Raw genomic sequence first — 13181 nt, forward strand, 5'->3', positions numbered from 1 at the left:
ATTTTAAGAACTCAGAAAAATAATACATCAGTCTTAACACTAGTTATAAAATTGTCCCTTCTTTCCATAGTTAGTGGAAGTACCTTAATCTATACTATATACATATATGATGCATTAGTAATAAAATAAATGTATGTGTTACATATGTAATATTTTACACCAAATATATATTTTCCATTTATATTTTTCCATTGAAGTATATTTGACAGGCAAAGTATATCTTTCATCTAAAAACAGGTATTAGCAATAACTGAGAAAATAACAAGAATTCCAGTTATAAAAGAATTGAAAAAGGATAATAGGCAATTGAGAGAAGATGAAATTTAAATTCCCATAGATATTTCAGAAGTTCACTTTAGATAGTAATGCAAGAAATACAAGTTAAAACAACTAGAGAAATATTTATTTTCTAACAGACCGCTAAAGTTTTTCAAAAAGAACAATAGCTAGTGTTGGATTAATCCGAGGGTAAAAAAGCAGGAAAAAAATTTGGCATATTTTCTGGAGATTATTTGCCAATGCCATGGATGATCTGGGGTTTATGTCTCCCCCAGACTCCCATGTTATAGTCCTAAACACCCAGTGTGATGCGAAGTAGGAAGGGGGCCTTTGTGAGGTGATTGGGTTGTGAACATGGAGCCCTCATGAATGGAATTGATGCCCTTATAAAAGCTGCCCACAGAGCTCCCTTGCCCCTTTTGCCATGTGAAGAAAAAATGAGAAGTCTACAGTCTGAAAGAAGGCCCTCACCTAACTAATCAAGCACATCGACCTTGGACTTCCAGCCTCCAGAACTTGAGAAAGAAACGTTTATTTATAAGCCACCTATTCTGTGGTATTTTTGTTATAGTAGCCTGAATGGAGTGAGGCAGCCAAAATATGTCAAAAGCCTTATTAGTGACCCAGAAATATGACTGTTAATATTCTTATTATGGCTTTTTAATGTTTTCTTTATATATATATATATATTTTTTTTTTTTGTCTTTTTAGGGCTGCACCCATGGCATATGGAGGTTCCCAGGCTAGGGGTCAAATTGAATCAGAGCGATAGCTGCCGGCCTACCCCACAGCCACAGCAACATGGAGTCTGAGCTGTGTCTGCAACCTACACCACAGCTCACGGCAACGCTGGATCTCACTGAACAAGGCCAGGGATCAAACACGAGTCCTCATGGATACCATTCGGGTTCGTTCACCACTGAGCCATGATGGGAACTCCAATATATGTGCTATTTTTAACAACCAAAAAAAATGTTTAAAAAATCTTACAGGAGTTCCCGTCATGGTGCAGTGGTTAACGAATCCAGCTGGGAAGCATGAGGTTGTGGGTTCGATCCCTGGCCTTGCTCAGTGGGTTAAGGATCTGGCATTGCGGTGAGCTGTGGTGTAGGTCACAGATGTGGCTTGGATCTGGTGTTGCTGTGGCTCTGGCATAGACCAGTAGCTACAGCTCCGATTAGACCCCTAGCCTGGAAACCTCCGTATGCCGTGGGTGCGGCCCTAGAAAAGACAAAAAGACAAAAAAAAAAAAGAAAAAATCTTACAAATTTTCCTTGTCCTCTCAACTAGGAGGAAGTGAGCAGATTTTTTGCATCAAATTGCAGGGTTTGAATCCAAGGTCTAATTTTAGTATCAGTTTGTCTCATCACATTTGGAAGGTGCCACATACCTGTAAATAGCGGACCACTCGGCAAACCAGATCAGGTGCCATGAAGTCTCCAGTGAATCGCCAAATGATATCTGTCAAGATGTTAACCAGTCCTGTGAAAGAGTCTAACAAAAACACACAAGTGGTTGATTTCAGTCCCTTTCAAATTTGCAACTATGCTGCAATTGAAAGAAATTCCTGGAGAGATTTTTTTTGTTTGTTTTTGTTTTTGTTTTGGATTTCTGGGATGGCCATTGAAGAAATGTAAGGCAAGACAGGAGTCACTTGGATTTGTTATTGGAGACTGTTACCACTCAGATGTAGCTATTTAGGAAGGCTTTTGGTGATGACTGAAAAGGAATTATATTAATTATATTAACCACAGAAGAGGAGTTTTAAAGGTGTTTAGATCTGTACTGAACCAAGGACTGTGTGAGGATCGATAAGAGCAACGCTGAGAAAAGGAAAACATTTATTCTCATGAAACCCCTGAAAATTCCCGTTTCTTCACCCATCACTTTACAACTTGGACTTCTTCTTGCGTCCCTACATCCAGTTTTGGCCCCTTCCCTGGATTCCTCTGCTTTCTTCTTCTTTCCCCCTTTCACATCTACCTTTGGAAAAAGTCAAGTGCATGATCCATCAGTTTAATTAACAGAGGTGGTTAAATTCACCGAATTGAGACTGAGGTCTGAGACCAAGTTTATGGACTTTGTGCTCAATTCTATAGTTATAAATGATCTAAGTTGTACAGAAGTCTTCAGCAGCAATGGTAGAATATGCTAGACATCTAGAAGTTCCCTCTACCCTCACTTGCAGGACAGGTATTGTTGATTGATTATGTGATCGAGGATCTTTCTCAGAACAGCTTCAGGGATTCTCTGTTGATTGATGAATAGGACTGGAACTTAAGACTAGATAAGCAAGAATTGGTTGACTTGGGGTCCCTTCCTTTGGATCTGGGATGTCACACTCTGTCAAGGACCTGAGAGGCTGGAAGGTAAGTCTTCCCTTTCTGAATCTTCACATAGGGTAAAGTCTGAGCCCCTCGTTCAGCATCAAAGCCTTCCATGATCTGGTCTTGCCTGCCACTTACCAAGTCCCTAGCTGGCATTTTTTTTTTTTTTTTTTTGGAGGGGGGCATGTGCAGAGCATGTGGAAGTTCCCAGGCCAGGGATCAAACCTGAGCCACAGCAGTGACAATGCTGCGTCCCTAACCCACAGAACAACCAAGGAACTCCCCCCAAATGGCATTTTTATATTGAACATAGTATTGCCTGCACATTTGTTTTCAGATGTACATTCCCTCCGCTCGGAAAGGCCCCTCTCCCCTTACTTATCAGCCTATTGAATTCTTATTCGCCTTCCAGTATCTAGCGGACAGATCCCTTGCTCCAGCAGTTTTCCTTACTGACATGGTACGGCCCACCACAAGAGGATGTGGCCCTCCTGGTGTTCTTCCTGTCTCTTTCTTTTCGTTTCTCTATAGGCAACAACAACTAGAAGCATTGGCAAGAACAGGGAACTTACATCGAAACAGTCAAAAGATTAGAGAGGAGAAATCTCACGACATTCTGGGTCGTCAGAGAAGTTTAAACTGAGAAGGTTAGATGAGATTAGGGTCTTCAGAGTTGTGGGTTGTGATTTGATCAAACAGGAATTTAACAGAGGTTTTCTTGGCAGGAATGGGCTTAACGAATTAGTGGAATGGACCTTGAACTTACTTGAATATTCTCTTTTGGTTTACTTATCCCTTAATTTTAAAATAATGACAAAAAAACCCAAGCTTATGTTTTTTTAGATCTAAGTGGCTATATGAACAGTTATAATGTACTTCAGTAAAAAAAAAAAAAAAAAAAAAAAATTCCCCTTGGAGCTCAACCCTAAATGAACCCATCTCTGGGAGACTGTCAACTGACTGTGCCACTGCATTTGTTATCTGCTGTTAGGCAAATGCTGCTCTATAGGATCAGTGAAAGCTATTTAGTTGCCTAGGTAATGGAGTACATTGCAAATAAGCCTTTCCTAAATGGTAATTAACAGGACCTGGGGAACAAAGGGTACACTTTAAAGGCTTAATCACTTCCCTGTAGTACTCTTGCTTTTTAGAATTTCTTCCGTGAATGATGCTAGGAAACAGTTACACTCGGGAAAGCCAATACTGGCTCACAGCAGCTTCTATTGTTCCTTTGACAGGTTCTTGCAGACAGGAACGTGGGTTCCCAGTCAAAGCATGAATATGGGTGGAGTGGGGAGAAGTCAAAATGAGGTGACGCCTGAGCTGAACCCTAAAGGGTCAGTAAGAGTAGGTCTCAGGGGAATAGAGAGGAAAGGACGTTGATTCCTGGACAGATGACAGCAGGAACAAAGTTATGGAGGTGAGAAAGCGCGAGATGAGAAATGAAATGGCTTGTGTATATGAAACAGGATTAACTTGTTGCTGAAGCCTAAAATGCTTGAAAGTGGCAAGAAGTGGGCCTGGAGGGATTTTCAGATCTTATGTGCCAATTAAAGGAGCTTTTATTTTTCCAGACACCGAAGGAATGATTACATGTTGATGTATTCAGATGTGTTTTAAATAGATTTCTTTAGTCACTCTGGTGGTTAGGGGTTGGGGGGATCAATTTGCTAGGCCCAACACTGGAATTACCATTTAGATTTGTTAGGGAAATGTGCAAAAGTTCAAGAAAAAGAAGATCACTGGTACCTAGTGTATGTCAAATAGGAGTAAAAACAGAGAGAGATGCAGATGTGAGATACACTTTATAAAGTAAAATAAGGAGGATTTGGCGACTAGTAGATGTTTAATTAGGTGAGGTGGAGGGAGAAGTCAACACTGTATTAAGGGTCCTGGCTTGGGTGTCCCTGGTAGATGGTGGTACCTGCTGCAAATATAGTAGGATAAGCTCATGCTATTTGGGTTGCTTCTAGGTTTCAGCTATTCAAATAAAGCTGCTGTGAACATTCATGTATAGGATTTTGTGTGAACGTAAGTTTTTATTTCCTAAAGGTAAATACCCAGGAGCAGATTGTTGGGCCATAAGCTAAGTATATGTTAACTTCATAAGAAACTTCTCAAGTTTTCCAGAGTTGATGCATCCCAGTGATCCCTACCAAAAAAGTATGACAGGGAGTTCCCATTGCAGCTCAGTGGGTTAAGAACCCAACTAGTAACTGGATGGGGGTTCAAACCCTGGCCTTGCTCAGTGGGTTAAGGATCCAGCACTGCCCGGAGCTGTGGTGTAGGTCGCAGACACCATTCAAATCCGGCATTACTGTGGCTGTGGCATAGGCTGGCAGCTGTAGCTCTGATTCACCCCCTAGCCTGGGAACTTCCATATGCCTCGAGTGCAGCCCTAAAAAACAAAACAAAACAAAAAGGAGTTCCCATCGTGGCGCAGTGGTTAATGAATCCGACTAGGAACCATGAGGTTGCGGGTTCGATCCCTGCCCTTGCTCAGTGGGTTAACGATCCGGCGTTGCCGTGAGCTGTGGTGTAGGTTGCAGACGCTGCTCGGATCCTGCGTTGCTGTGGCTCTGGTGTAGGCTGGTGGCTACAGCTCCGATTCAACCCCTAGCCTGGGAACCTCCATATGGTGTGGGAGTGGCCCAAGAAATAGCAAAAAAAAAAAAAAAAAAAAAAAAAAGACAAAAAACAAACAAAAACAAAACAAAACAAAAAAGGTGTGAGAGATTCAGTGCTTCTGCATCCTTACATACTTGGTATTGTCCGTATGTTTTTCTTAGTCATTCACCTATGTATATAATGGCCTCGTTATGGCTTCAGTGTGCAGTTCCATGATGGTTGATGATATTGCTGTGGTAATCCTTAGCCCGACAGGCTTGGAAGTCCTCTTCAGATACTCTATTAGGGAGGGAGCTGGGGTGCTAGAGAGTTTCAGTGCTCCACGCTTGGCTTTAAGGTGCATCTGTATTCCTGCAGCATTGCTACTGCCCGTTGCTCAGTGCTTGCTAAGCTGGTGGTTATAATGCTCTTTGTCCAGGTTCATCCTCAGTCTCACATGTACCTGTGCACCTGGGCCTTGGGGGTGGGACCCTCTCAGTGTTCCGATTCCTCCCTCCATGGCAGTCACAGTCCTGCCTTGTATCTGCGGTGGGTCTTATGTAGAGAGAGTTTCCATCTCTTCCCCCAGTGGTAGAAGACCGCTGATGGTGTAGAATCCTGTACCAGCTGCTTTCTACCTCCAACCCCAGGAGTTGAGGGGTTTTATTGTTCGTTTTTTGTGCCTTTCTCTGTGCTCTGGGGCAATAGTATTTTCTCCCACAGTGGCCTAGGGGTTTTGTTGAAGGAAAAGCCTCTTAGGAGGGCAGTATTTCACGCCTTTCCTGCAGGCATGGTCTAAACCTTCCTTTCTACCTGCACACTGTCTCTGTAACAACTCCTCAGCTCTGCCATTATAGTGTAGAAGCAGCCAGCCAGCGGCACTGCTCTGACTGAATGGGCCTGGCTGTATCCCAATAAAACTTTATTTATAAAAATGGGCTTCAGGCTGGAAGTTTGCCAACCCCTGGTCTGCAGAATAAGCTCCAAACGTCCTACTGTGACTTCGGCGCCTCCTGCCTCACTCTTCAGTCTAGTCGTCTCTCATTCTATCCTAAATTCATAGCATGAGAGAAACTCTTTGAGTCAGCATGTTGATAATGCCATCCAGTCAGTTGCTCAAAATATTGGTTAAAGAAAGGAAGTACACCGCCCCACAAACCCACTTTAAATATAGTAAATAAAGCATTAACGTGCATTTATTTCTCTTTTCTCTAACACAGGGCCAAGATTTTGATTTTATGCATATCTTCTTTTTGTGTGTAAAATACCTCCACAAAGCATCTTTTATGACTTCCAGCTCTGGTTTCTTTAAATTAGAGTGAGTACTTGAGATACCAACAAAGCAATTTGAGGCAGAATCTCATTGTAGGGAATTTTATAATCCTCCTTTGTTCTTTTATAGTTCCATTATATGAGCTTAATTCTACGGCAGCTTTTCTTAGTGACTCAGTAAAAATAAAAAGTCAAGTCTTTTCAAAGTATCCAACTTAATTTTCACAGAAACAACTCTTAAATGTTGTGTATGTTGATTACATAATTTCAATAATGAGTACAACTGGCATAAGCTGGTTGGGAACAAACACCTGTGACATAACCTGGGAGGTGGGACAAGAAATGGACACAGTCATTAGGGTCGATCCACTGTGCTACAGATGCTGATTAGGGTGTTTTGCAGAAAGAGTGGAGAGCATTGGTTAATCCAGCGAGGCACTTAGTATGTAGCTGAGAAACCCTCTACTGGGAAGCCCATCTCCATCTTCATTCTGCCAGCCCCTTTCTTCGTGTTGGTCCCTTGACTTATGAGGCCCTTTCTACCCGATTTCTCTTTCTGAGGCTTGAGGTTTAGTTCCAGGTTACCTCCTTTGTGATGCCTTTTCTTTTCTTCTTCCTGAAGACCACTAAGACTGGCTTATTCTCTCCTCTGGGCTTCTCCCTACCCTGCTATCAAAGTAGCTGTTAACACATTAACACATTAGTTTTTTAATTTCTTTCTAATTCCGCTGTACTACAGGAAGATAAAGATGTTTTTTATTTCTTCTTTTTTTTTCTTTTTAGGCCCACACCCACAGCATATGAAAGTTCCCAGGCTAGGGGTCAAATCAGAGCCACAGCTGCCGACCTACGCCACAGACACCACAACGCAGGATCCGAACCTTATCTTTGACCTGCACCGCAGCTCATGGCAATGCCGGATCCTTAACCCACTGAGCAAGGCTGGGGATGGAACCCGCGTCCTCGTGGACATTAGTTGGGTTCATTACTGCTGAGCCACAATGGGAACTCCCAAGATTTTTTTTTTTAATTCACCTTCATGTCTCCAGACCCTAACGTTGTCTTGTTATGTGGTAAGAGTTCAGTAACTTTCCATTAAGTGAATGACTACATTATTGCAGCAGAGGTGGTGCCACAGAGTAGGCTGAGCCCCATAAAATGCCGCTAATGTCGCCCTTTCTCCATCTCCTTCCACGTAGGTCAAGATAATGATGACAGAGTCAAGATGCTGGAAGGAGGAGCATGGAAATTTTGATCCCCAGCTCTCTGGAGCCTAAGGTCTCTGCTAGGTTGCAAGACCACAGGGGCTGTGCCTTATTCATGTTTACAGTCTCATCCCATTTCCTAGCGTCTTGCAAGATACTCAGTGCTTGCTGAGATAAAGAAGGAAATGTTGGCCTCTAAAACAGATTTGCAAACGTCTTGAAAATGCAAGCCCACCAGTGTAGGATTCCTTCTGCGCAGAGAGCAAGGTGAAGCACCATTTCTTAGATTTCTACTTGCTCGGAGTTAATGTTTGAACTTTCCCATGCAGAGCTATAGGAATGATGAACACCTAGCAAGCTGAGTAACTCTCTTTCTTGGCAGGTGAGTAGCACATGAACATTTGCTGCACTGGAGAGGGGACTACTGAATACAAACATACGTTTTATGATAACGTTGACATCTCTGATCATGTAAGAGCCTTTTAACTCCAACTATGGTGTTATCAGTGAGAGGTGCTCTGGCTTTACGGTAGGGACACTCTGGGTAACAATCTCAATGGTGACTCTCCAGGGTTTATGATGGTTCTAGCTCGACTCAGTGTCTTAAGCGTTGTTTGCTTTGTTTTTAAAGCAAGGGAGGTGATAATAGCTTGTTTGCTTGCAGTTGCGCAAGAAACTATTTTTGATATTACTAAGGATCCCACTCTCTCCCACTTTTCTTTTTTAACAACCTTATGCTTTAGAACACTCTAAATGGAACAAGATTTGAAGACCTTATGTGAAAGTTTGTTTAACAGTAGAACTTGCATTGCCCAAATTGATGTCAGGTACTTTACTGCCAATTAAAATTATTTCTCAAAAAACGAATTCCTTGTGTTTCTAAGTTTTGGGCTCAATTTTACAATACTAATATGATTCTGGCACTGTGCCCTTCACCAGGATTGAGTAGTAGCTGAGCTTAGTGGCCTCAACTGTCAATTCCCCGGCTCTTTATTAATCCCAGGAAAGTGGCCTGCACCTCAGTCATTACTGCTCAATTAGGTAAATAATCATCACATCCATTCTCATTAGAGCACTGTCTTCACAGAAAGCTTTGTTCCTGAGATTTTTCTGTTAGTCTTAACAAGTCATAAAATGCCATTAATGTCTCGCTTTCTCCATTGATCCCCCAAACAAATAAAAATCATGTGTCTAGTTAAAGAAATACAAGTTCTCCTAAAACCTATTCCCTTTGCTTCTGTTATGTTCGAAAGCCAAGAATCTCATTAAATGAGGCCAGATGGCCATTCTTGGTTGTTGATCATTGCTTAGTGGTGATGAACTCTTACACTTATTTGTGCAAACATCAGGTTCAGCAAGAGCAAATGTTTTCTTAAAATGAGGGAAAATAAGGCACTGAGTCACTGCTATTCCACCTCTTCACTCCACTTTAAGGGAAAATTTCATGAGGCATGGTCATGCACAGTCATCATTTTGACAACATCATTGGACAAGCTAACTCGGTTTAAATATAAGAAATGAACAACTTGTTTCCTCTTTTAATGGGATTTTGTTTTCCTCTTAAGAGGAATTGACACCAGTGACCTGGGATGTTTAAAAATCTAAGTGTGGGAGTGGGGAGTTCCTTTTGTACTTACCTAAGAGGCAAGTTGTTTGAATGTCTTTTTTTGTCCTTTGCATTCTCTCCCAAGGACAGCTGAGTTGTAGCAGGTTGAGACGGAAGTGGTAGATTGTAACATGAAATATTTGGTTCTCATCTCATCCTGGTGCAACCAGGTATAGGCTTGTACACAGGGACATGAGACAGACATGGAGATAGGCTGCTCCCACTTCACAAAAGAACTTGCTGTCCAGTTGCAAGGGATGTGGTTCATTGGCATCCTCCAGCTATTAGATTCTTCAAGGTTTGCCTCAGCTTTGGAGATGAGATCATATTATTCTTATTCCAGGCAGTGCCAATGCTTGAGTGAGGTGCAAGTAGTGATTTCCACGCAACATGGGATTCCTTTAATGAGCTGACAGAGCCCGTTAGATTGCCATCATGCTCTGAGGGGGCCTCTTGACCAATCCTGTTTCCTTCCTCTTCTTTTCATAGGTATTACTTCCCCCCAAATCTTTGTGTGCCTAATTCTGCTCTAAAATCTGTTCCCCAAAGAATCCAGCGTACAATAAGAGGTATGGCAGAGGGACGTGAGATCACTCACTGTCTTGGGATGGTCTTCATGGTTGCCCCTTTGCATAATCTAAGATCTTGGCAAATATCCTACTTCACTGACCCTATCCAGGACTGTACTGTGCACTTTTCTGTCATCAAGGGCTTTGTAGCTAATAAATATTGTTTAAGAATCATTAGGACCAGGTAGCCTCTATGCTCTGTTAGTCCCCAAACGATGGTGAAAACCTTTGCTGATGTCCTCTAGACACCCATGAGACCAGTTACCCATTCATAAGTCTTAAGTTAGGAATGCATGTCCTGTTTCCAAGCGCCTCCCCCTGCGCCCAAGGTTAACTATAAAATTGTCCCAATGGCCCCTCAATGAGTGTACCTGCAAATGCTTCCCGATGGTTGTTTGCCCAAACCCAATCCTACCCTGTGAGTAAGTCACCCTATAATAAACCAATCCATTGACTAGATGGAGCTGCCTGCTTCACTTTTCAGTCTCTAGGTGCCTTCTCAGCCCAATAGGCTCTTTTCATTCCCTCCTTCTGAAGGTCCGTGAGAATCACTGGTGCACTTACTGTAAGGATATTGTCGAGAACATTTTATTGAAGTCTTATCAAAGTCCTGTTTATAAGCTCCACAGAATCAGTGTTTATGATCAGAAACATCTTGTGGTGCATTTTCCTCAAGCTGGAAGGAATGATATCCTAGGTGTTTTTACCCTTAGTTTTGGCTATTTGGAAGCACAGAATGAAATATCCTCAGCTGCAGTAGCTTAAATCTATTTTTGTTTTTGCTTTGTATTTAGAGTTTAATATTTTCCCTGACTCTCATTTTTTTTTTATTCTGCATTTTTCATGTTACTGAGTACATCTTACATGTTATAGGCAGTGGATGCAACATGGGGCCTGGAGCCTGACTGCAGGGCTTTGAATGCTGGTTCTACCACATAATAGCTGTGCCATCTTGGGCACATTACTAACCAAGCTGAACATCAGATTCTTTGTAAAAATGCAGTAATAGGAGTACCTGATTTATAAAGCTATTGTGAAGATTAAATGAGATAATGCATGTAGAATGCTTAGTAACATGCTTGGTACTTAAACCCTAGGTACATCTGATTGGTGCTAATGTAATGAATGGGGCTGAACAACTATATGGAAAGCTGCAGGAACTAAGAGTGGCAAGTGTTTCTGAGCTCCTAATCAACTTGCTTGAAGATATTTTTCTGAAAAGAATTGGTAAGTAAGAGTTTGAGGGTCTGTTTAAACTAGAACAACAGTGAAGACTAGCTATTTTACATGCTCTACGGCATAGTAGTTGTTTGGTTTTTTTTTTTTTGTTTTGTTTTGTTTTGTTTTGTTTTGCTTTTTAGGGCTGCACCTGCGGCATATGGAAGTTGCCAGACTGGGGGTCAAATCGGAGCTGCAGCCACCAGCTTACACCATAGCTCACAGCAACACAAGGTGCTTAACCCACTGAGCAGGGCCAGGGATCTAATCTGCATCCTCATGGATACTAGTGGGTTCATTTCCACTGAGCCACAGTGGGAGCTCCCACATGCTCGTACATTTGCCGTCCACTAAGAAAATGATGGTGATTAAGTTAACTTATTGCCTGTCAAGGTGAATAGAACCAAACCAATACATCAGGGGACAGATCTCAAGACAGAAGAGCAGTGATAATTGGTTTAGGGACTGGATTGTTCTTGGTTAACAGGTATCTTGTTTGTGGGGTGATTCTTTGTTAGGTTAGACTCCCCTGTGCAATGCAAGAAACTTGGCTTCTCTGGACTCTGTGATAACTCCAATGCCTCAGCATTTCCAAAGGTCCAAGAATGACTTCCAGGTGAGAATCACTCAACCATGAAAAGATATTTGAGCTTAGACTGAGAACATAAGCTGGTGTCCCTAGAATGGTCCCTGTTCCTGTAGGTCTTTTACATGGCTCCTTGGAGGTAGCTGATTCCAGGCCTGGGCTGGAAAAGGACAAGATGAGCCTGAAACATCTTATGTGCCAGAAAGTAAAGAAATGCCCAAAGATTGTTGAGAAATATTTCAAAAGAAACTGGAACCAAGTTGTAGGTTCCACTTGGAACCTTGGCCAAACTGGCAATTGAAGCATTAAAATAAATAATGAGTAACAAATTATAACCTACTGAAGAAAATAAGGATCTGTGAGCCCATAAAATATAAGTCAATAAATGGCGGCAGAAGAGAAAGCTCTTGCTTACAATAGAAACCCAACTAATAAATGTAGAAATGATGATTGGGTTAAAAACTCATTGTTTGGAAACATTTACAGTTGATTCAGGAAAGAATCTACCCCGACTGCTAAGAAGTAGAAGTTTGAGAAGTGACAGGATGGTTATGAAATCTTAAGATATTTATTAATTGCAAAGGGAAAAGTAGTACCTTTCCACTGGTACAGAACTATTCTGTGCCTGCTGATATTACATACTGAGAGGAATAGAGCCCTGTTTCTGTGGTATCTCAAGAATGTGTAGCCTGTTTCTGACAGGAGGAAACATCACACAGATCCAAACTCAGGGACCTTCCGCAAAATACCCAACCTGTGCTGTTTTGATGTCATAAAACACACACACACACACACAAAAGACCGAGGAAGTATTCTAGAGTAAAGAAGATTAAAGATACATGACAACTGAATACAGTGCGTGGTCTAGAATTTTATTTTACTGTAAAGGATGTTCTTGGGACAATTTGGTGAAATTTAAGGCAGTTTGTAGATTACATAATAATATATATTTAAGTGGATAGATGATTGGATAGATAGAGGCAGGGGAATGATAAAGCAAATATGGAACATTAGTATTTGAGGATTTTGAGGCCAGGATACATGAGAACACTTTGTACTATTTCTGAAGATTTTCTGTAATTTTGAAGTCATGTCAAAACTAAGGAGTTCCTGCTGTGGTACAGTGGGTTAAGTATCCGACTGTAATGACTCAGGTCACTGCAGGGGCTTGTGTTCGATCCCCGGCCCAGCGCAGTGAGTTAAAAGATCCAGCATTGCCACAGCTGCCTAGGTCACAGCGGTGGCTCAGATTCAGTCCCCTGACCCTGGAGCGTCCATGTGCTGTGGGGAAAAAAGAAGCTACCAGAGCAAAGTGTCCTGGTTGGGAAGACACATGATATGGCCGCTCAGCCTCTGGGGCAGAGCCTGCAGGAGGCAGCGGCTGTGAACCGTGCACAGTGTAGCAGAGGTGGCCACATGCTGAGCAGAGGGTGCTGTTCTCTCAGAAGCTGGTCATTATTTGCTCAGTTCCCTTTCACTCAGACCAGTACAGTCCTTCCTGGCAAGTTCCTG

At 42.1% G+C, this 13181-nt stretch overlaps 1 protein-coding gene and 1 long non-coding RNA gene across 15 annotated transcripts in view; one reads left to right on the forward strand and one right to left on the reverse strand.

Moving 5' to 3' along the window:
- LOC125117271 (uncharacterized) overlaps positions 1–13181 on the forward strand; it is a 169820-nt gene that overhangs the window by 76577 nt on the left and 80062 nt on the right. For 11 of the 14 annotated variants that reach the window (XR_007132574.1, XR_007132568.1, XR_007132565.1 and 8 more), the window contains 3 exons: positions 7685–8072; positions 10963–11092; positions 11602–11699. This is a non-coding gene — a long non-coding RNA (uncharacterized LOC125117271). The remainder of the gene's footprint in view (positions 1–7684; positions 8073–10962; positions 11093–11601; positions 11700–13181) is intronic. The other 3 variants (XR_007132563.1, XR_007132569.1, XR_007132570.1) reach the window with 3 other exon arrangements.
- The window catches only part of NPSR1 (neuropeptide S receptor 1), a 148256-nt gene that overhangs the window by 38750 nt on the left and 96325 nt on the right, over positions 1–13181 (reverse strand). The window contains exon 4 of the mRNA XM_047763034.1: positions 1670–1773. Within this exon, the coding sequence (XP_047618990.1) occupies positions 1670–1773 (104 nt within the window). The remainder of the gene's footprint in view (positions 1–1669; positions 1774–13181) is intronic.

This window comes from Phacochoerus africanus, chromosome 16 (genome assembly GCF_016906955.1).
Source record: "Phacochoerus africanus isolate WHEZ1 chromosome 16, ROS_Pafr_v1, whole genome shotgun sequence".
Lineage (NCBI taxonomy): Eukaryota > Metazoa > Chordata > Mammalia > Artiodactyla > Suidae > Phacochoerus > Phacochoerus africanus.